At 39.8% G+C, this 23,353-nt stretch overlaps 1 protein-coding gene across 9 annotated transcripts in view; it reads left to right on the top strand.

Moving 5' to 3' along the window:
• ZNF532 (zinc finger protein 532) overlaps positions 1–21,791 on the top strand; it is a 74,742-nt gene extending 52,951 nt beyond the window's left edge. For all 9 annotated transcript variants that reach the window (XM_056325620.1, XM_056325624.1, XM_056325626.1 and 6 more), the window contains 5 exons: positions 5,510–5,672; positions 9,349–9,627; positions 15,258–15,370; positions 17,054–17,201; positions 19,455–21,791. In XM_056325620.1, the coding sequence (XP_056181595.1) occupies positions 5,510–5,672; positions 9,349–9,627; positions 15,258–15,370; positions 17,054–17,201; positions 19,455–19,949 (1,198 nt within the window). In that variant the 3' untranslated portion in view covers positions 19,950–21,791. The remainder of the gene's footprint in view (positions 1–5,509; positions 5,673–9,348; positions 9,628–15,257; positions 15,371–17,053; positions 17,202–19,454) is intronic.
• The last annotated feature ends 1,562 nt before the right edge of the window (positions 21,792–23,353 follow it).

Consider the following 23,353-nt stretch of genomic DNA (forward strand, 5'->3'; position numbering starts at 1 on the left):
CATTCACATTTGACCAGTCTGCTGCTGGTGGTTTATCTGTATCATATTGCCTAGCATCTACATTGCATATGACTGGCATACATTTTGAAAGTTTAACAAATCCATGATTGGAAAGAAGGAATGTAAGGAGTATTTAATAATAATACAAAGTCATAAAGCTTATGACTACATAAGCTCAGTTAAATTTTTGTTCTTTTGGAAGTAAAAATTATAAAGCTAATGAAAGGAAGGGTACAGTAGCCTTCTGTGTTGTGGAAATGTGAAGCTTTTGAGATTTCATTGAGTGTATAAAAGGTGTCTGACCCTTGAATGTGCGTTTTACACCTCACCTGGTAGGCAGATGTTGTTGAGCTTGGCTGCGGAGCCTGGCTTCTTGGTGTTCCTCTGGGTGTCACAGAGGTGTAGCCAAAACCCAGCCCCAGGTGATGAGGTGGCTGGGGAAAATTTGTTACCTCTGCCCTGTAAGCAGGCTGAGGCTGGTCCAGTCCTGAGCGTACTCTTCACTAGTTCACGCTGTTTTGTTCACAGGAATTGGGCTCACTGGGTAAATGGCTGTGTGCCTCTGGCATTTACTTGTAATTTACAATTGCATTACAAATGGTTGTTTCAGAACAGATACAGTAAACTAATTGGTGTATGAAAAATGAAGTTTATTTGCAGTGATTCTCAGTGGCATGAAATTAGATTGTGTTAATACCAGGAAATGGATGGCTGTCTTGTCTTGCAACTTTGTGAAGCTCTCTCCTGTAGCATACCTAAGATGCTACATAGTTTTTGTGGGAAACCAAAGCTTACGTGTGATTTTCTTTCTTCAGTGAACAGTGTAGCTTCATAGGAATGGCACTAAGATCTTTTTCGTGGCTGATCTCTTTTTGGATACTGGAGAAAATCTTGTTTATCCAGATGGATGATGGATATATACTGTACTATTGGTACAAAGTATATAATCCCACACATATCATTTTTTTAGAGAAAAAATTTATGGGAAGGAGAAGTACCATGCTCTCGTGCAGAAGTTTTCAAAACACTGAACGTCTTTTTTGTGATGTGGAAGTATTTTCCTGTGAGATAACATCTGTATTTATTCTAAAATAATACATGAATTTAACTGGATTTTTGAAAAATGAAAAAGTGCGTGTGCGTACCATGCCTGTTTTGGTGTGTGGTGTGGGGCAAGAGCAGCCACCCTGGCAGTGGGGTTGCAGTGAACTGCCTGCCTGATGCAAGTGTACTGTTGAATCAAGGTGGTTGTAAATTACATCCTGACTAAGAACAGCTGCCTTTAAGCTGCAGACAGGGTTCTGAGTTGTTACATGTTAAATACTGACTACTTTAGGTAAAAAAACAAACCAGCATACTCAGTTGCATGTGTTTAGGATTGAAAATCATGCTTTTGCTGTGACTGAAAGAAATAATCCTAAGTGTGTATAGTCACAATTCATACTATTACATATGTTGGTATGAATTTAACAGAGTGCAGTCTTTTCTCAGACACCTGTCTGAAATCTGGGTGTCCACTAGATAGTTCTTGTGCTTCTGAAGTCTTAGCTTACACAGAAAACACATACATTCAGCTCTTCTTAGAGAGATACAATTCATATATGTGATAAATTCAGAAAGATGACAGATTTTTTTGTAGCAGATTCAGTTTCTCCCATCAGTGCTCATGGGTGCCACATTACCTGAGAATGTGGTCATTAAGGGCTTGTGAAGAGCATTGCCAGCTGGTGGAGGGAGATGATCCCCTCCACTCGGTGCTGCTGGGGCAGCACTGCACTACTGCACCCAGAGCCGGGTCCTCAGTGTAAGAGAGACATAGTGTAGCCAGTCCAGCAAAGGGGCACCAAAATGAATAAGGGACTGGAGCATCTCTCATGTGGAGAGAGGCTGAGAGAGATCAGACTGTTCAGCCTGGAGAGGAGAGGGGTTAGGAGGACCTTATCCATGTGTATCAATATCATATGGGAAGGCATGAAGAAGAGCGAGCCAGACTCTTCTTTGTGGTGCCCAGAGACAGGAGAAGAGGCAATGGGCACAAACTGAAACACATGAATTTCTACCTGAACACAAGTCACTTTTTTACCATGAGGGTGGTGGAACAGGTTGCCCAGAGTCCATGGAGTCTCGAGTCTGTGGAGACATTTCAAAACCCAGCTGGATGTGATCCTGGGCAGCCTGCTCTGGCTGGCCCTGCTTGAGCCAGGGCTGGACTAGATGACTTCAAGACCTCCTGTCCAACCTCAGTGATTCCATGGTCTTTTTGTTCCTTACTTTAGATACAGTAATAATCTGAAGCATATAGTAGATCATAATTTATTTGGTTAAATTATGTAACCCTGCAATAATTAATATATATACCACAGACCTGAAATCATTCCAGCTGAGATCACTGTCTAGTTCCACCACAGATGATAAAGGCAGGTTTTCTAATTTCTCATTTTAATTTTATTTGCAAGATATGACTCTAATAGAAAGTGTACATCATGAAATAATCAGAGAATTATTTTTAATTCTGCCAGTCTTTATTTACATCTTGCTAATCTGGAACAATGTAACTTTACTCCTGTCTCTCTAGCACCTAGCCATGGGATCAACTGCTCGCTCGGCAACAGGCAGCAAAACACTGGGATTCTGGATGTTAGCTGTGGTATGTGAGCAATAAACCTGAAGGGCGAAAATTACCCTGCCAGGGCTAAGGCTGTGATACAATCTTGTGCCTCAGCTTGTCTTGCCTGCTTAGTAATCAGGCCTGATGCTTCATGACTTTTGGATGAAGTTGCTGATGGAGATGTAAGACAGGGTTATAAGAGGCAGGATGTAAGGGACAGAAGGAAAAAAACTTGGAGCCTCAGGATTAGGGAATGTGCATGGTTAGTACCAGCTCTCTGGCTTGTGGCATTACAAGCAGATTCACTGCAGAACTGCAGCAAGTACTTCTCTGAGGAAGCTGTTTTTCTTCCTGGCTGGAGTGCAGAGGGCTGACAGCAAAATCACTGCTTCAGATTATCTCTAGCTGCTCTGCTGAGATGGGACCAAGGCATTGGAGCATGCTTAGATGGTCAGTAGCCCTGGGTGCTGTGGACGAGGGAAATGAACCCTTGCACAGTGAATCCTTTGGCTCTTTGTACCCTTAAAGCTTAAGCAGTGCATCCCACAGAGTGTGCCTGTAATAGCACCATGCCTGGCACAGTGCACATACTTTCCGTTTCTGTCTGTGTGCAGTTCAGCTGGCTTGCTGGGGTGGTGATCCATGGGTGGTTTTTCCCCAGAAGTTATCTCTTACAATCTCAGTTAAAACTATTAGTAAGATAATGTGGGTTTTATATTGATGTGAGGTACATGAGGCGAAACTGCATTTTAGGAATCTGGGATTTCTTTCTTACCAATTATCAAGAAGCTTTTCCTATTTCTGGCAAGCTCTTTAACATCTCTCGTACAGGAATTACCCAAGAAATTAGGATTCTGAAGGGGTATAGATGAGTAATAATGTGACAAACTAAAATACTTGTTGTAAATAATGTTTAAAAAGCTTTTATAGAAGTAATGGGGGGGACAGAGCACGGGGAGGGGTCTTCCCTTTCGAAGGACTCCATGCTCACTAGGTGAAGCTAGCAGATGCATTCCACTCTGCCTATGCAGAGTATGTCATCCCATGCAGAGGGCTCACCATAGAAAGCACCGCAATAGTACAAGGGTTGTCAGAGGATGCCGCACAAATAGGTTTATCTGAACGTATGTGAGAAACCGGGACTACTTGATATACCAGAAAAATATTCTTTCACAGTTAATCTGATTAAGTGCACTGTTTTTCATTATTTCAAATACTTGAACTCATTGAAGGCTTGGGCATTGAAGCAATGTCCCTGTTCTTGTCATCTCAAAACACAGTGCAGAGTGATCTTTAGAGCTCTTGAACAATGTACCGTTGATGGTAATTACTTAGAGGAATATGGAAGGGACTTTGAACATTTATGTGGATAATGAGAAAATTCAGCATTCTAGCAAGCAGGGCTTGTTGGCTGGGTTTTTGTAATGGAAAGTCCTTAAGGACAGAGATCAACCTGTAGCTGATGGGATTAGGCAGACTGCTTTTGCAGAGGAAGCGCCTGCCATTGTGCTGAGCACCTGTTGTTGGGTTTATTTTATTTTAGCTGAACTTTTTTCTGAAGTGCGGCTAACGGAGTAGATTTCTCTCATCCAATGATCTATGGCAGATTTCCTTGTCACTTTTCTCTCACGTGTCATTTCCTTTCATTCATTTTTCAAGTTAGAAAGAAGTGTAATGTTTCTGAAAAACTAGAATTATTTACTATTTATAAACAGATATACTAAAGGGTTGCAGTTGGAATGCTAATCTTGTTACTCACCTTTAGTTGCCAGGGAAGTCATTCTTAAGACATTCAAACATGCAGATGGGCAAAAACAACAAGCAAACTATCAAATAAATAATTACCTAAAACCAGAATTTAAACTACACTTTTCATTATAAAATCATCTGCAAAATGAAACAACTTCAAACTATTGTCATGTAGTAGTTGCTGCAGGATTTAGATCAAAGGATTATGTTTCCAGTTTCCCCTGTGTGTTTTGTCTGTTGGACAGACGCTTGAGAAGGATTTGCTAAAAACACAGCCATTTTCAGATCATTTAATTATGGTCTTAGGATTTTGTGATACACAATTTTTTAACTATCATGCTCATTTTCAGGGACTATACTTCCTAGTGTCCAGTACTTACCTAGTTCTCTGTTAATTAGTATATCTATTTCTAAAGCACTTTTGAAATTATACTAATAGATGCATTCCTTCACCAGTTACACAGCTACTAAAACATAAATAGCTTTTATTAGCATTTAGATTAGAATATTGTAGAATGGGAGATCTAGGTAGCTAATTTAAAAAGTCGTATATGGTCCGAGAGAGGAAGCTGTGGTTTTGGTGGTGTCTCGACATGGCTTCAGTGGATTCTTAAAAGGCTTGTAATTGCAAAACAGGAAACACCATCCTGTGAAGTTTCAGCTTCAGAACATTAACAGAGTCTAGGCTTGGCATTCAGGAGGTGCAAAGCCATATACCCTGCCAAAAATAATTACCAATTATGATCAAATCAGTCACTCCCTTAAAATATGTACTGTCTTTGCAACCTGAAACAGGTATATTGTCCTTTAGTTATAATGTGAGTTCAGAAACTGAAGACATTTAACTTTCAGAGGATCCTAAGCAGATGTTGGTATTATATATGTAACTGGAATGCGCTGTTGTTTTCTGGCTTCTTGTTTGCACTTTTTTAATGATTCTTTTTTTCTATTTTTCTGGGTTTTTTACTGCTCCTGTATTTTGAAATTGGAGTATGTTTTGAATTAGTTTAATTTTAACTTTTTTCAGACAGTGCGAAATGATTACTTAAACATGTCAGATCTTACCTCTGCTGAGAAAAAAAGTTAACATCATGATTCTTGCAAATAGATCATCAACATGACTGACATTGTTTATTGTACTTCTGTTTTTAGAATAATATATAAATGCTCTATGTGTGACACTGTGTTTACTCTACAACCTTTGCTCTATCGCCACTTTGATCAGCACATTGAAAACCAGAAGGTGTCTGTTTTCAAGTGTCCAGACTGTTCTCTTCTATATGCACAGAAACAGCTTATGATGGATCATATCAAGGTGTGTAGGCATCTTCTCTTGTTTCGTTCATAGATACCATTTGTCATGCAATATATGCTGTGAGAAAATACTGTTAAAAGGCACAGAATAGCAAGAAGACTGCTGAGAGATGTTAATAATTGCAAGAGAGTAGTCCATGAATAATGTTCTCAAATGTTACATGTATGATTTCCTATGGTCTTCAGCGTATCTGTGATATACACTAACTCAGATACCACTAACTCAGATTTCTATGCAAATGTTGATTTTGGCACACTAGGAATATCTTGGTGCATTGCATTCAATACATCATTTTATCATAATAATAATGGGTATAGTGAAGTAAGTCTGATCCTGTTAAGGTCTGAGCCTTATTTGCAGTATTCTAAGTATTATTCCAGTTGTTAGGAGCTGAGAATGCTGAGTACATTATAAAATCTAACCTTTGATATTCAGAATTCACTGGTAGGAACCAGCATGTTTCTTGAATAGATGTAGAGGTTATTTGTGTGTGTGTTTACATATGAACATGTACACATGCATGCTTTGAAAAATACATGAAGTGGATTTTCTCATAAATAACATTGTAACTGAAGAAGTTTTACTGTCATCCTTGCAAATCATGCTTTTTAAGAATTGACAGCCTCCTGGCTATAATTTGCTACCTGTGTATTTTAGATACACTTTGTTACTTTGTTTTATATATACCAAATCTGTTAGCAGTGCTGAATTTCTTATGCCTTATTAACATCTGGTCCTGGTAACAGTTGAAGTTATTTACACCATTGCCAAGTATTACAATCCAGAATGGTAGCACTTAGTTCAGTGGGTTTCCCTTGCAGTGACGCATAAGGCTTTGTAAAATTTGTATACAGAAGATATCTGTCTTGCCTACTAAAATGATCATTCTGCATTTCAGTCTCAACTGTGGCACTTGTAACCTCAGAAGTCTCTGAAGTTATGTTGAAAACAAGATCGCAAGTCTTGAGAAAACAGTTGGTCTTAAAGCCAATCTTAAACTTGAGGAGGATATAGGGAAGGGCTGACCCAAGATGTTCAGAAATTCAAGGACTGGATATTTTCTTTGTTTCTGAACTAGTTCATATTTACTGTAAGAACTGTCTTACCTTTATGCCAGATGTCTTTAATTATCCTGTCATGCAGCAATGCAAAGTCCTATTTTCTGTTTCCTTTGATCTCCTTGTATTGTTTCTGCGTTTTAACTAAATAGGTAAATTCCATATATTGCATTATATGTCTCATTTATGTAAATAGGTTTTCTTGACTTGGGTATTATTGAAAAAGTATTGTTATATCTGTACGTAAGTATTTCTTTAAGACCTGAAAACAATTATTTTAGGAGCATGACCTGACTGTAGTTAGGGCCTGACGCTATTCTTACACAAGTTAGGGTTGCTCAGCATCTCTCATTATAAAGTTATTCTCAGTTATTTAAAATGTGGGCTCTTTTGGCTTCAGTGTGTGATGCCTGCATTTGTATGTTCAACCAGTGTTTTTTTAGCATGTTTCACTAGAAACGATTCAAACATTTTTGGGAAGAGTAGAGGACTAGAATATACACATGCAGTAACAGTATTACTGCTTTTATTCAGAATTGCTAGTGCTTTTACATTTATCCTGTGTGTATAATAGTAGGGACAGCAGCAGAAAAGTATAAATTGGACTTCAGTTAAGGGGGAATAAAAAAGCCTATTAACAGGGTATAGATAAAAACTGAAAAGGAGACTGGGGAGAGCATGAATGCCAGACAAGGGCAGAGCTCAGCCCAGCTGCACAAAAATTAATTGTTTGGTATGGCCAGACATTAGCCATCAAGGCAGAGAAGACCTGGATGGAAATAGAACAGAAAGGGATAGAAAGAGGATCAGAAGGAGGTTATTTAAAGCTACAAAAAATAACCTAGAATAATTCCAGCAGATGTGAATGCTTGGCAAAATGTGTGTCTGGTTTTCCTGTGAGGGCTCACTACAAAAAAATTGCTAACAGCCTGTGAGAATAGGTGGTGAAGGTCTGGACTAGAGGTGTAACACTCCTGGTTCTGCTGGTGATACATGCTGTGATCACTCTGACTTGATGTTATGCTTTCATGATTTTTGTTCATTTTCAAGTAAGAAGTTAAATATCAAGTAATGCATTTAAAAGACATTTAGAAAGTTGGATACTAATATTTTACATGCTGACAAGCTAAGGTGGGATGGAATCTCCAGGTCAGTCCTCAGCTGCTGGAAAGTACAGGAACCTCCTTGCCCCCTACCCTGTGCTTCTGTCTTCATGCCCTGGTGCAATGGGATACTAAAGGCAGCCTCCTCCTTCAGTACACGACCAGCTTGTTCTTAGAGCCAGTCAGTTGGTCCTGTGGGCTTTGCTTTTTAATAACATTGTTTAACAACTGTTAAATAGAAGAACAGATTCTACAGATCAGGTTGATACTGGCTGTACAGCCAGTGGGTAGTCCCAGAGGAGCCGCAAGACTTACAAAGGAACTTGGCACTGAAGTATTACACCGGAGTATCAGATTTGTATTCTTACATTCTCAGATTCAAGAATATATTGAATGGGTTTTTGTTTCTGAGGTTACCTGTAGGAAAAATAATTATGTTTGGGATGGCTAGAGGTATCATTCAGGACGGCTGTAATAAAGGTCAGTAGATGAGATGATTAGAACACTGTCATTGTAAAGGGCAAATCTTTCAGATGTGACAGAGACCTTGATAGTGGATCCACGTTCAACAGTATGTTAAGTCTGGGCTGCAGTCATCTTTGGTGGCCCAGAACCCTGCTGACTCGTTCCTGTTGTGTCCTTGTTCATACATGGAACTCACACAGCTGAAGCCCAGGTCTTCCTGAACGAGGCATTCATTTTGGAAGGCTCGAGTATCATACCAGCTGGCTTCCAAGGAGGAGGTGAAGTTCTTCCCTTCGTACTGATTGTTTACTTAAAGTCTAGAAATAAGTCAGTGAGGAAGGATCACTACCCAAGAGCTGCAGGGTGATTGAGAACAGCTTGACACTTCTGAGCTGTCCCCTGGTCTTGGCGACCCTGTCAGCCCTGCACACCATCAGTTCTAAAGACTGTTAGTAGTGTAGCCCTAAGTTAGGGTGCTTACAGCCTGAGCATGAAGTAAGACAGGGCTTAACTCAGCCTCAACATAAAATATTAATATATCATAGTTGCCTGATCTTTCGAGAGTTGACTGTTCTTATTTACCAATGTGCCGAGTCAAAATTTCTCAGTAAAAAACTTTCCTTCTTAGAAATTTCTAGTCATATAGTTGGAAATTAGGATGCTGAACTAGTATGTTAGGGAAGTGAAGTGAGAAATAAAACTTAACATAAAGTACTTCTTAAGCCCTTTTTTCTTCCCTATTAAACAGCAATTTAAACGTGACCTAATAAGTTTGTGGGCTTGTGTGGGTTTTTTTGGGGAAGACATCTAGCCACTGAAGAAAACTTCTCTTTAGCTACAGATCATGTCTGTTAGTGTTGTTGGCTAGTTTCTCTTTATGCTAGGCCTTGCCTTTACATAATTATGTTTCTTTACGTTAGGAATGTGATCTAATAATAGTATGACAAAGAAGTAAGTGAAGACTTTTGGTTCAGAGGGTCTTTGCATTTTTTCAATACAACTGTATACGTCTATATTAGTTTTGTACTTTTTTTTTCTCTTCTATTGTAGTCTATGCATGGAACTTTGAAAAGTGTTGAGGGGCCACCAAACCTGGGGATAAACCTGCCTCTCAGTACTAAACCCACAAATCAGAACTCAGCCAGTCACAACAAAGAGGACACAAAATCTGTCAACGGAACAGAAAAGTTGGAGAAGAAATCTCCTTCTCCCATAAAGAAAGCAGAGCCTAAAAAAATCGCTAACCCTGGCTGGACATGTTGGGAGTGTGATAGACTCTTCACTCAGAGAGATGTTTACATCTCCCACATGAGGAAAGAACATGGAAAGGTAAGTGAATTAAACCTGAAATATTCTTTTTTTCCAAATTCAGTTGTGTTTTTGCAAATAGTTCCTTTAAGTTCCATTGCTATTCTTCACTGTTCTTGTATCTATTTTCTCTTCTCTCTTTGGCTGCTTAGTTTTTGTCATTTGCTGCATATTTCTACTGAGAAAATCCCCACAGTCTTACTTAGTTGTAGGCTTGTTTATCCAGTACAAAAATTTCTTCAAGATGGAAAGAGTGAAAGACGTTCCAGTGTTTCATCCAAGTCATCTAGTATGATCCAGGTTCTTTTTTTAACTTTGTGCCTTCTCAGTTTCCTCTCTCTCCTGAAAGTTCATTAACTGTTAGACTCAGGGACTATGTTTTATTGGTCCAATGACTGCCAAATGGCATTTCATTTTAAAGGCAGACACACTCTAGGGTCAAGCCATTACTCTAATCTTAGACTTGTAGGTTCAGCCAACAAGTTGACTGAATTGAACAAGTTGTACTTTGTATTTAAAGCAGCTGGATTTGGGATAGCTTACTTAAAATGGATTGGAAGTGAAATACAGGAATGCTGTATTGTCAAGTCAGCAGAAGGGCAGTTTGATGTACTCCCTGCATCCAGTAGCTTTTCCAGTTACATGAAATTAAAAAGACTGGCAGGTAAGCGATAGTGAAACTGGTCCTCGGTTGGACTCATCTTAGCTGTGTTTGAGACAGACAGGAGCAAGCTCCAGCCTGATGCTGACACACAGCAGCCTTCTGCTATCCAGTCCTGTCCTGCACTGTGCGCTAGTGAAAACGGTCTGACTCTTTCCTCGGCTGGGAAGCAGGGAACTAAACTCATGTTCTGTGCTGTAGAAAAAGAGCAGAACTGGAAGGGGTAATTGACCTATTTTGTCTAAGTGGAGAAGAATCATCCTGAGTGAAAAGCTGTAGTTTTCAGGATGCTAATATGCTTTAATAAATGATAGCACATTTCCAGAGGTTTCTCTGTCCCTTCAAATTACAGTGCTTATCTCTAAAGCTGTTGTGCAAATTATTTTATTCTGTTTATAAATATTTTATGGAAAAGCTCAAAATGCCAGGCTACTGAGTGTCATTTGTAGTTTTCTTGTGACAACTTCAAGCAAATAGCACCCAAGCCTGACTGACAGGACACTTATTTCCACATTCCTTAGCTGCATGGCCAGGCCTCCTTGGAACAAAACACACAAAACCAAAGGGCTATGGTTCACAAAACTACATTTTCTTTTACCTGGTTCTCCTTCCACAGCATGAGGGCATGAAAAGCAGACAAACAGCTGAGATCATGTGATCTCCACTTGATTACTCCACTTGCTTTAAAAGACCACTTTTGCATTTCTGTCCATTGAAGTCACTGAGGAGCTGTTAATTGCTATAGTTTCAAGCCTAGCAGGTATATTCCTGACACCTCTGCTAGGTAGTGTCTATAAAGAAACATGGTAAATTGTCTTACAGTCCCTGTGGCATGCAGATGCACTGAATACTTCTTTCTGATCCTGCAACACTCATACAATCATAGTCTAATTTTTTGTCAAAATCAGTCTCTCTAGCAGCATGTAAATTGTTGGCCCACTCTCTTTTGCGTGTTAGTCCAAATATTGACTCATCAGTGCTTTTACCAGCAAAAAGAAGTAAGTTTTAAGGCCAGACGCATTTTGCATTGATGCAACCCTTAAAAACAAAACAACACAACCTCCCTATGAAGCTGTCACTTCAAAGTGGACTAGACAATGATATCCAGTCTGATCACATCTGCAGCAAAATGGCAGAAGACATGTAAAATAAGGTTAGTAACACATCGATAATGCTTTCTAAGTATTAGCTTTAAATATACATCTTTCTGATGTTTAGTAAGAATGTGCAATGTTACTTCAAGAGCAGCACTTACTGCGAAATATTTGATAATTTTTGCACTGAAGTACTGGCCTAAAGGTCTGTTCCTCTGCTTAGATTTACATGCTATTTCTTATCCCTATTCAAGCAGTTCCTCAAATCACACCAGAGGCATGATATATATTAAAATGGATAGAAATACAATTCCATGTCTTTCAGAAATGGGTGATAAAGACTAGTTGCTATGTTCCTTCCAGACATCTTGAAATTTTCAGTACCTGTTAACTTGCAAATGGACTATATTCAAAACCTAAACTTTTATGGATATGTTTTATTGTAGAGACTAGAAATGAGCATAAGATAACCAAGTATGTGATATAGGTCTAATAAATAATGGAATTAATGTATAGTCTGTTTTTCTTAAGAATTATAGGTGTCAGTTAAATGCTCTAAAATTATCTATGCCAAATATTTATTAAAAACTTCAATTAAGCATTTATTGAGCTGTTCACAAAGTCCTTTGTCATGTAAGGTATTTGAAGATATTTAGTTTCAAACTTCTCATTGCTGCTTTTGCAGGATCAGAGTAAATGTTTGGAGCCTGTAACCCTTCTCAGCTGATCTTAGGCTGGATTACTCAGAGGTATTCACAGGAGAGGTACTGCAGTGTGCATCCTCTTTGGACATGAGTTTCCAGACCTTATTGGGAAATGTCAGCACAGACAGACAGATTCACATTTTCTGTTTCTTCCTGAGCTGGTTGAAGGTGAGCCAGCGGTAGGGTAGGAAAACTAGTAGCCACCTTGGTGTGACTCTGCCTGATCTTAAAAGTGCTGGGCTGGGTATTTTAGGTTTAGTTTTGTTTTGTTTTTTAAAGTTATTAGCCCAGACAAAGGGTGGTTCTAACAAGTCTGTATGACTCCTGGCTTGAAACTGGATTGTGTATGTGTGCACCAAGCCAGGCAGACATATGCTGAGCTTCCTAGAACTTGCGTGTAAGTGCGTTTCTGTGAAAGGACAGATGTTTTCTAAGCAGGAGTTGCTTTACCAATTCTGACTTGCTGGGCATCTAATTGAACATCCTCTTCACTCCCGTAGAGACAAGATGCTGTACAACAGGTCATGCTGCACCTAATTACAGAACTAATTTTTTAGTTCTTTGGGATTTGGCTGCCATTGCAGAAGCTAATGCATCCAAAATGCTATTTGGGTCTCTATCCAGAATCTTCCCAGTGAATTTTACAGTGAGTGTGTTGTCATCAATGGTTACCCCAGGTAGTGCAGCTGGTGCTCTGACAGGGACTGGGTCCTACTGAGCACAGTCCTGCGGCTTTTCTGACTACATGCTTGGTACAGCTACGCTGTGCAGTGGCCTCGGCAAAGATACATGGGCTGCCTTGGTTGAGCTTGTATGTTTGTACAGCATGGTGCAGGGCTGTTTCTTGATAGAAGCACCAGTATGACTTCACATTTCATTTTACAAATCCTTCCCGGAACATTGCATCCATAAGCATATAAGAAAACCATACTGCAAAATGTATTGATTAATGCATTAGCATTAATGAGTATATGCACTGTGTGTGCACACTGTCAGGTTTTCACCTTTCACAATTTAAGAGCAAAATATGTTGATTTTCTTTTATTTTAATTGGCCTTTAAATGTAGAAAAGGAAGTCTAGGTTGAGCAGCACTGTGCCTCTAACAGCATTATGTTGACTAGCCCCAATAAAATCACCAGATCATGTTTCCTAATGGGCTGCTTCACATTTGCATGAATAACCTTTCAGAACTGCTTGTCTTTCCTTCCCCCACGCTCCATGTGATTTTGGTCTTGATAGCAAAAGGTCTCTCATCTCACTGTAACAGCTCTTACTCCATTAGCTGTTCCAGACATCACTTTTTCCTGTGTACAAGCTTTCTACCGTTCACTCCAAACTTTGCAATAAATGATAATTTTCAATAATGACATCACGTCTGCAGACCTCCACTGCCTTGTCTGTGGCTGTTCCTTAGCAAGGTAGCCGTTAGGGAGAATATGAACATCAGCATAAAGTTTGGCACTCAGAGCACAAATATAAGATGGATGTTTTCCAGTTCCTTAAGCATTTCTGAATGGCTTGAGCCTGTTAGTATTTAGAATTGAGAATTCTTTTTTAGTATTAGTATTGTTATTGTTGTTACTAATTAATATTGGGCACCAGAGAATTACTCATGTCATACTAAAATGTCCATGTGGATTATTGTGTATCTGCATTGTTTAGGAGTTTGTGACTTCCACAGAAGCAAAGAATAAAAGAGCTAAACTCTCCCCATTACTCTGTGAAGAAAACTTTTGCTATTGAGTGCTTTGGAAAATAGGGACAGATCTTGGGTGGATTCTCCAGAGTAGTCAGGAAGGGTCCAGGTTCAAGCATTGATTCCAGGTCTTTTACTCAGTGGCCTCGGTTGGAATAGTAGAATAAAATTTTCATTAGTTTTTTTCAGTTTCCCAATAAATGCAGCAAAGAGAACGGTATTGACACTGTGAAGGTAAACTATGATCAGTGCTAGACCAGGAAAAGTCAATCCAAGGAACATGATTTTTCTTCTAGATACTTGACTGACGGTATGAGACTGTCTGTTGCTTCACTTTCGCCTGACTAGCAGGCATGAGCCATCCCTCAGACTGGAACACTTGAAATCTGGGTCCACACAATCTGAATTCCTTTTGGAAGGTTCCAATAAAGTCCATTTCTTCTTCAGACCCAGGGCACCTTGAATCTGGCAGGAATCATACTGAATGATAAGTGTGGGATCCTGGCCCTGACTGGATTGTTGAAAAGTAAACTGAAAAATAATCTGGAGAAGTCTTCAGTTAGATTTGTTTGATCAGTGTTTGGATTTAATCTCCAAGATGTTGTTTCGATTTCCTTGTTGCTGCCAAAACAGCAAAACCTACAGCAATGAACAATCTTGTTACCTGTGAAAGGAAGCAGAAAATCTGATTGGAAATATTTCCATTTCCTTTCTAGAGCTACTCCAGTTGCTCTTTGAACTGAGTTCCGTGACTGATGGAATTCAAGGGACAGGACCATGTAATTCATTCTTGGGGCCTGTATAATCTGCAGTTTCAGAGATGTTATTTTGTCATATTCTATAGCTCCTGTGGCCATGTTCAGCTGGAATGACATAGGTGGAGACCACACCATCCTTTTCACCTTCCTTCCTTTTCTTTCTTCTTCCACTTAACAAACTAATGTAAAACCCACAGAATTCCCCAAACAGACATCCCTCAAGTTGGCATTGGACCATTTCTTCATTACTTTTGTGAGCCCTCTTAATGTGTCCATAATGTTTTGCTTTGATCATTATAACATGCTCTTCACCCATCCCTGTACATGCCTGATTAGCACTTTCAGTCAGCAGCTGCAGGCTTAGTTTGGTGGTGGGAAGGGAAAGGTTACTTTATAGTGAAAGCAAATCTCTCACCATGCTCCCTTTACTGATCCAGAAATAATCCACTGATCTTCCTTGCGTCTTTAGTGAAAGAAACTCTCCTCATACATAGTCTGTGACACCAGTTTACAACTGGTGATAGATGTGTGTGTGTAACTCACGCTGGCCGCACTGCCTTGAAAGAAGTCCAGGTCCTCTGACTTCTGCAGTGTTGCTGTAGGAGTGGTGTGTACTTGAAGGTACAGTACCAAACACTGGTAAGTGGTGTTTCCTTTCCTGTTATCAAAAGGTTCGACACATGCACTACTTCTACTGAGCTTTTTTTAATTAATGTATTTTTCTTCTTTTTTTAAAGCAAATGAAGAAACATCCGTGTCGGCAATGTGACAAATCTTTCAGCTCATCCCATAGTTTATGTCGTCACAATCGTATCAAGCACAAAGGCATTAGGAAGGTTTATACATGCTCGTAAGTTCTACTTTTATTTATTGAGAAATAGAGTATAAGCCAACAAAAAACATAAATTTATTTTCTTGACTGTATAAAAGCCAGCATCCCATTCACTCAAATGAATCAGGTATTTAGATGTATATACAGGCCAAGCTATTCAGGCTGTCCTGCATGCATAAAACGTAACAGGCTACTGAGAATGCACGCACATGAAGTCTGCTGTCTTTCAGGGGCTTTGGCAAGCAAATCTGAAACTTCACTGAGCTGAGAATTTGCATGGCTGATATTTCTACAGTGGTGAACCTGGTGTTTCAATAGTCTCTCAAATGTACAACGCACTCTTCTAATCTACAAAAGCCAATAATTGTTGTATTTTTCTTGGATGTAAAATGATATGTAATGTCTAAAAATCCTTAGTGATGTTTAAGTGGCTGGAGAGATGATACATAATTTAAGAGAAAAATCCATGTCAGTCAGACAAGATATATGATACAAACCTTCTGTTATATCTCTTCATTTATAGTTTTGTGTGTATTTGCATGCTGGGGAACTGAGTTTGAAGTTCTGAAAAGGAAGGTGCAAGCTGCAGCCGTTCTCTGTGTCCCTTCTCTGCTGTAGTGTGATCTCTGCTTTGTTATGGGAAGCACAAGGCCCACAGGCTCAGGGGTGTGGAAACTTGAGAGTGCCATGCATATAGCGTAGCATTCCAACAAAGTGCTTTATATCCCCTGGCTGCCTGGCAGAACCCATGCACCAGGTTGTTTCTAATGCACCCTTAATTTCTGCTTCAGTGCACATGAGCTCGCTAGCCTAGACACCATTTCTCTTGGTATATGACAAGTAGCAAGTGTCTGGTTTTTGCATACCCTTTGAGCAGAAAGCTTATTGTGGTTCTGGGGGTTTTTTTCAGAATGCCTACAGTACTGCCTCTTTGCTGTTTGGTTTGGGTTTGTTCTGGTTTGGTTTTTTTAAATAAAGTTAAATGAAACAGCATTTGAAAAGTTAAAACCTTAGGCGAGAGACTTCTCCCCTGCAGTTCTTACTTGGCCGTCCCTCCTCCAGACACCTGTACAGTATGTTACAACATTGGAGCTCAGGAGAAATACACTTCCCAAAAGCACATAAGAGGTTTAGGAGCGATGCAGCTGGTTCTGTGTGGGAGAACAAAGCACAGGTTGTTAAAGACAAGCTTGTTCTGCTGGTTAGTTTGAGGTTGGAAAGGGAGCTGAGAAGGAATTACTAGTTCCAAGGAGATAAAGTACTTGGGTTTGAATGCAGAATTGCCATTTGGAGCTAGCATTGATACTACGTGGAAGGTGTTTGCTTTTCCTTTGAAATCTGGGAAACATCTAATAGAATGTACAGTTTGGTGACACTAATAGAGGTCCAAGAAACAAACTTGGATGCTGCCAGGTTCTATTCTGACTCACACTTTATACCATTTTGGATATTATCTTCAGAGAATTTCTCATTTGCTCTGAATATAGATTGCTCAATCATTTCCAGTTTTATTTTGTAATTTTGCTCACTTTCTTATAATACTTACCTGTGCAATTGATTGGAAAAACATTGTCACTATCTTCAATAGATTGTACTCTAGCCTGGATTTATTTACTAGACCTATTTGTATTCTTCAGAATACTATGACTTTTGTTAAGCATCACAGTTGAATCTGAGCATGTCTGCTTTGTGTTTATATAGGCACTGCCCAGATTCAAGACGTACTTTTACCAAGCGGTTGATGTTGGAAAAACATATTCAGTTGATGCATGGAATTAAAGACCCTGATGTGAAAGAAATGACTGAATCAACCAATATTGAAGAAAGAGAAGTAAAAGAAGACATAAAGGTAATCACTTAGAAGCTTTATTCAGTCACTGACTGAATTTTTTGTGGCTGTATTTTCAGGATCTTTAAATAGATGCAGGTATTTTGATCCCATAAATGTCTGATCTTCTGTCAGGTAGAGCCCAAAAAATGTCTTGGAAGGTTCTTGTAACACAATCTGTCGTGCTTGAACTAGAACACGTTTTTGCAAAGATGATTGAGAGTGATGGTTTGATGGAGAATATAACTTACCCCTTAGTGGTTTGTTTTAAGAGCATCTTTTAAAACGTCTTATGAGGAGCAGCTGAGGGAACTCAGATTGTTTAGTCTGGAGAAATGACGAGACTTAGGGGGGATCTTATCGCTCTCTACAGCTACGTGAAAGGAAGCTGTAGCCAGGCGGGGTCAGTCTCTTCCCCCAGGCAACAAGTGACAGGATGAGAGGGAACAGCCTCAAGTTGTGCCAGAGGAGGTTTAGGTTGAGTATTAGGAAAAGTGTCTTCACTGAAAGGGCTGCTTCACTGGCACAGGCTGCGCAGGGAGCGGATGGAGTCACCAGCCCTGGCGGTGCGGTGCTCAGGGCCATGGGTTAGTGATGGGCTTGGCAGTGCTGGGTTAGCAGTTGGACTCAATGCTCTTAAAGGTCTTTTCCAACCTAAATGGCTCTGTAATTCTCTGCAACCAAGTCCTCTCATATCTGTAGAAAAGCTGCAGGTACGTAGAAGCAATGTGACCTTCTTCCAAATACCCAGCCTTGACCCTATTTGATACAAATTTTCCAGTGAAACTGCTTTCAGTCTGATGACTGAAATACAGCAGGGTCTCCTGCTGTACTGGGCATTGGTGTGGCCTCACCTTGAGCACTGTACGCAGTTCTGGGCCCCACAATTTCAGGAAGGATGTTCAGGTACTCTGATGCCCCCAGAGAAGGGCAAAGCTGGTGAAGGGCTGGAAGGCATGTCCTGGGAGGAGCAGCTGAGGACTCTGGGCTTGTCTGGTTTGGAGAGAGGGAGGCTGAGGGGCAACCTCGTTGCTCTCTGCAGCTTCCCGAGGAGGGGATGTGGAGAGGGAGGTGCTGAGCTCTTCTCCCTGGGATCCAGGGACAGGGTGCCTGGGAATGGCTCAAAGCTGCGCATGGGGAGGTTCAGACTGGATGTGAGGAAGCATTTCTTTACCAAGAGGGTGCTCAAACCCTGGGACAGGCTTCCCGGAGAGGTGTCAATGCTCCATGCCTGTCAGCGTTTAAGAGGCATTTGGACAATTCCCTTGACAATGTGCTTTAACTTTTGGTCAGCCCTGGAGGGGCCAGGCAGTTGGGCTAGATGGCCATTTAAGTCCCTTCCAGCTTAAATACTCTTTTCTAAAAGGTATGCACACAAGCTACCTTGGTTCAATATTCTATTCTGCTGCTGCTGCTGAGTGTTAGGAGGAAAGCAAAAATGACAGCGCTATCCAAAGACTTGTTACATGCAGAAATTAAGAACATTTTTTAAGAGTTTTGGACTCTATATGATAAAGAATATCACCTGTGATGGCACGTCCAAAGCTGACAGCAGAGACACAAACATATCTGTCTTTTAAAATGTACTGTTGTCCTTTACATGACTCTCTTTCAGCCCAACATACTGCATTCTTTAAGTGATGAAAATACAGCAGCTGTACACATTGTTTTCATAAACATCATGGAGCATATCAGAGCTACACAGGATGCAGAAGATTCTTGAGGAATATTCATGTCAGAAGAATAACAAGGAGAATATAAAAAGTTATTAGTTTCATTAGTTTAAAAAACTGTGCATGTTAAGCCATCCTTTGGCAATATGTTAGTTTGGTTACTAACAATCAGGAAATAATCTGTCAAGTCAAATTTCAAAGATGAAATAAGTAATTAAAGCGGAGTTCCAACAGGTAGTGCTGAAAAGTTCCTAGACTGATACGCTACATTCTGTACACAGTTGAAGTTTCATTGTGTGTGTACTTGGATGCAGTTACAGTGGCATATATTTATTCAAGTTTATACAGTGTATTAGATACTGTAGCTCTATCAGAACTGACAAAACAAATTTTACGTGCAACTCATAGTAAAAAAAAAAAATCCCCTTTTTTTCCCAGTATGTACAACATATATTTGCTAGTAGTATTTCAAATATTGTATTTATCAGAGTTGTACTAGAATCTGCCAAGGGAAGGTTTTTAAAGTTTGCAAGTCACAAATAGTCATGAAAAGAATTGGATATTTATGCTTACATGGTATACCATTTATGGCTTTTTTTAGGTTCCCAGTCCAAAGCGTAAATTGGAAGAACCTGTACTGGAGTTCAGGCCTCCACGAGGTGCAATCACTCAGCCACTGAAGAAGCTAAAGATAAATGTTTTTAAAGTTCACAAGTGTGCTGTTTGTGGCTTTACAACAGAAAATCTTCTCCAGTTTCATGAACATATTCCTCAGCATAAATCCGATGGCTCTTCATACCAATGCAGGGAATGTGGACTCTGCTACACATCTCATGTGTCCCTCTCCAGACATCTCTTCATTGTACATAAGCTGAAGGAGCCTCAACCAGTGTCAAAACAAAATGGGTCTGGGGAGGATAATCAGCAAGAAAATAAACCCAACCATGAGGATGAATCATCTGACAGTACAGCATCAGACAGAAGATGCAAAGTGTGTGCAAAGACTTTTGAAACTGAAGCGGCCTTAAACACTCACATGAGAACACATGGCATGGCCTTCATTAAGTCAAAAAGAATGAGTTCAGCTGAAAAGTGATCAGATTACTTGGGACACAGAAATCTCTCTCCACATTGGAATACTAATGACATTTTTGCTACAAAAGTTCAAGGTATAATAGTGTTAACAGTACTGTTCAGGCTGTTGCAATATATTCTGCATAAAAGTGTCCCCTTCACCTCATTGTCTATACCCTCAAAACCATTGAAGCAGTATTTGAGTTGAAAAGAGTTTGTGTATATTTAAGGTAATAACTTTTATACTCTTTGTTATGTGTTTCTATAGGTATCTAGTGGAAAATTTGGGTTATTCTGTTTTGTTTCTGGGTTTTTTTCTAGTAAGTTTCTTTTAAACAGAGTTCTGAATGCTGGGGCAGTTCCTTAGGTTCTCTTAAACTGTTTATTTGAATGCTTCTGAAAGAAGGTTTAGCTAATGGAAGTACATCAGAAAGCAGTGCTTGGAGGGGAGTGGGGAGGGGAAGCAAGCTAAGGGGAGATTTTAAATTCTAAGAACTCGTGCTTCTAAACGTCTAAGGAAGCTTTTAAACTTTCTCTTTAAAAATGTGTATTAAAAAAAAAAAGAAGAAAAAGTGCCAGTGCATATGGAAAATGCAGTGCTGGTTTTAGGTGGCAACACCAGAACAGGTGCAGACCCCCTAGAATGATAACGTACTTTTGAAAAGTATAATTGCACAATTCTATGTATCATGAAGTGATTGATTTTTTAGGTCATCAGGTGCTTGTGATCAAAGCTCAAATTGTTACAAAAGGGCTGGGCTGCTTTGGATTTAACAAATAAGATGTAATTAGAGGAATAGGTTTATAATGATGATGGGTTTTGTCATGTAATTTATTAAACATTATATAGAATCAAGTACACAGTATTATGTATTTTCCTTTATTTCTGGTTTTTTGAAAGAAAAATTATTGAAAGAAAATGGTTAACCCTTGATACAGGGGTTGGTATTTCCCAGCTCTGTATGCTCATGCCAAATGTTCTGGTGCTCAGTCTCACATACAACCACAACTGTCAAGAAGTTAACACACCAGCCTACATAAGGATAATTGGGGCTTTCAGCTTTAGCACAGACCATATGAAGCTAGTTCAGCCATTTCAAACGTGTATCTTATATCACTACTTAACGCTTTCACAAAGTACAAAAAGGTACCATACTGTCCCTTTCATATATAGTTCTCTGTGAGAGTTATATTTTTGGGGTTTTTTTTGCATTTTATACCTTGTATGTATCCCTAAAAAAAAAAATTTGTACCTTTTTTTTAAAAAAAATGTGTAAATATATAGATAGCTGCATGATACACAGTAGTAATTGTTTGGTTCCTTAAAAGTCTTGCTGCTGTCAGATGTTACTATACACTATGTCCATTACAACTGTATTAAACACATTTCATATGTAAATAAATGTGGAGCATTTTGCCCCTAAAGATTTGTGAGATTCTGCTATTTATCATTAAATTTTAACAGTTTTAAAAATGGAAGTGTTTGAAAAAATACAGATCCTTCTCAGCCACCTCTGTTAAATTTCTTAATCACTCTGAAAGTTGTGATTCAGATACATTAGTTCTTTCTCTCTTCATCCTCATTCTTAATTTGGTTTGTTGGTAAATGCTTGTTATCCCATTTATATTACTCACATATTGAGTGGTTATGAGGTACTTTTCCATCCTAAAACATGCAGCTGGTGTCGCAGGATCTTAGTGTGTAATGTACACTGGTTATCACTGCCCTTTCCATTAAGTGTATACCTCTTGAACACTTGTTTGTTGATGTGCACTGTCAACTGTACAACAACAGAGTTATCACTATGCAGAATGGTGTTTTGTATACAGTGAACAGATAATAAAAGTTAAATTTTCACAGCCATTTTTAATACTTCTGTTTATTTTCTCTTTTCACTCTCTTGCATCTGCAAGGGATGCTGTGAACCAGTAGCTTAGGTCACTGTTGGTACTGCCAAGAGGCAAAACTCTGAAAGTTACAGACCAGTCATCTGAAAGCTGTGGGGCACGATACGAAACCACTCCATGCTCAGCACCCGCCTCACAGGTCAGACGTGTGCAGTGCGAGGTCCCATGCTGCCTTTGTCCCCGTGACTGGCACCGTGTGTTCCCATGGCAGTTCATTTGGCCACAGCCATTGAGAGGAGCTTGGCTACTTGACAGCAGGCTCTATTCAGTTTTCATTGGAAGATTGATTTAACTCTCCTAATAATCCCTTGAAAGGTTTAAGGGATCATGGGTCTTGAGCTGCCCCATAATCTTTAGACACATACCTGTGTCAGAGCTTATTCATGCTCAGGTATGGCAAGAAAGTGTGACTTTTCCTCCATGTAAACAGTTCCTTTTCACAGGCAGAAATCTGCTCGGCTAGGTGAAGCAGGAAGCTCTTTTGAGAAACATGGCATTTTCCAAATACCAGACCAGGGGGTGGGGGAAGAGAGATTGTGGGACAATTAATACGATAATGTTTCTCACATAGTGTTCCTTGACTAGTTCTCTAGCTCCTCCAGACACAGGGGCTTTCCCTTCTATGTCTTCTGAGTAATTCAAGATTCCTAGATATTAGTAGTGAAAAAGGCCTGTTGGGTACTTCTCTCTCTTTCCAGGGGAGATTTCCAGTGATCAAGCATTACTCCAGGCTTACTTCTGCTGGTTTCCTTTTGAGATTCTTCTGCTTGGAAGTTGGTCTCGTCCAAGCAGAGGTTTCTGGTAATGACTAACCAGTTTTTTATTGCTATTTTACTTGGTCTTAGGGAAAGAATGTTTCACATTTTATTTGGTTGACCCTTTCAGAAATCATGGTTCCTTTGCTGCTCAAAACCCTGTGCTGATCTCATCTCCCTGTCTACCCCGCTCTCAGGGGAAGCACATGTGCTGATCAGACCAAAGAGCAAAAGGAAGTAGCTGCCCCAAATACAACACAGGCACATTGGAAGTGTAGTGTCTTATTAATGAACTAATTTTTTACTGACTTGGAGGGTGGCTAGTCACCCACCTTCTCTGCTGCAGGAGAGGCCAAGCAAGGGGTAATGCCACCATCCCTGCCACAAGGCATGTGTTTCAAGCATAAGGGATTTTAAGAGGCACCATGGTGCAATATAGCCAGCCAGGACAGCACTAAGAAGGGAAAGTGTAAGAGCAGGTTTTTGTGCATTTGCATACCAAAGAACCAGCAGCAAGCAGCTGGGTGCAGCTACAGCACACCAGGAACCTGAGAACTACGGTTAAAGGGAACGAAAAGAAATGAATCTGTGGCTTATCCTCCTTTCCCATCCTGGCCCTTTGGTTGTGCAGGCTGAAAAGAGAGTAGCTCTAACCTCAAAACACAGATTAGCTTCCAAGGTTTCTGCTGGGGCACAGCCTGAACAATGACATTTAGAGCTGCTGTTCAAATTAAAGCAACTTCAGCTTGGCATGCTTGCTGTT

The sequence above is a fragment of the Falco biarmicus genome, chromosome Z, assembly GCF_023638135.1.
Source record: "Falco biarmicus isolate bFalBia1 chromosome Z, bFalBia1.pri, whole genome shotgun sequence".
Taxonomy (NCBI): domain Eukaryota; kingdom Metazoa; phylum Chordata; class Aves; order Falconiformes; family Falconidae; genus Falco; species Falco biarmicus.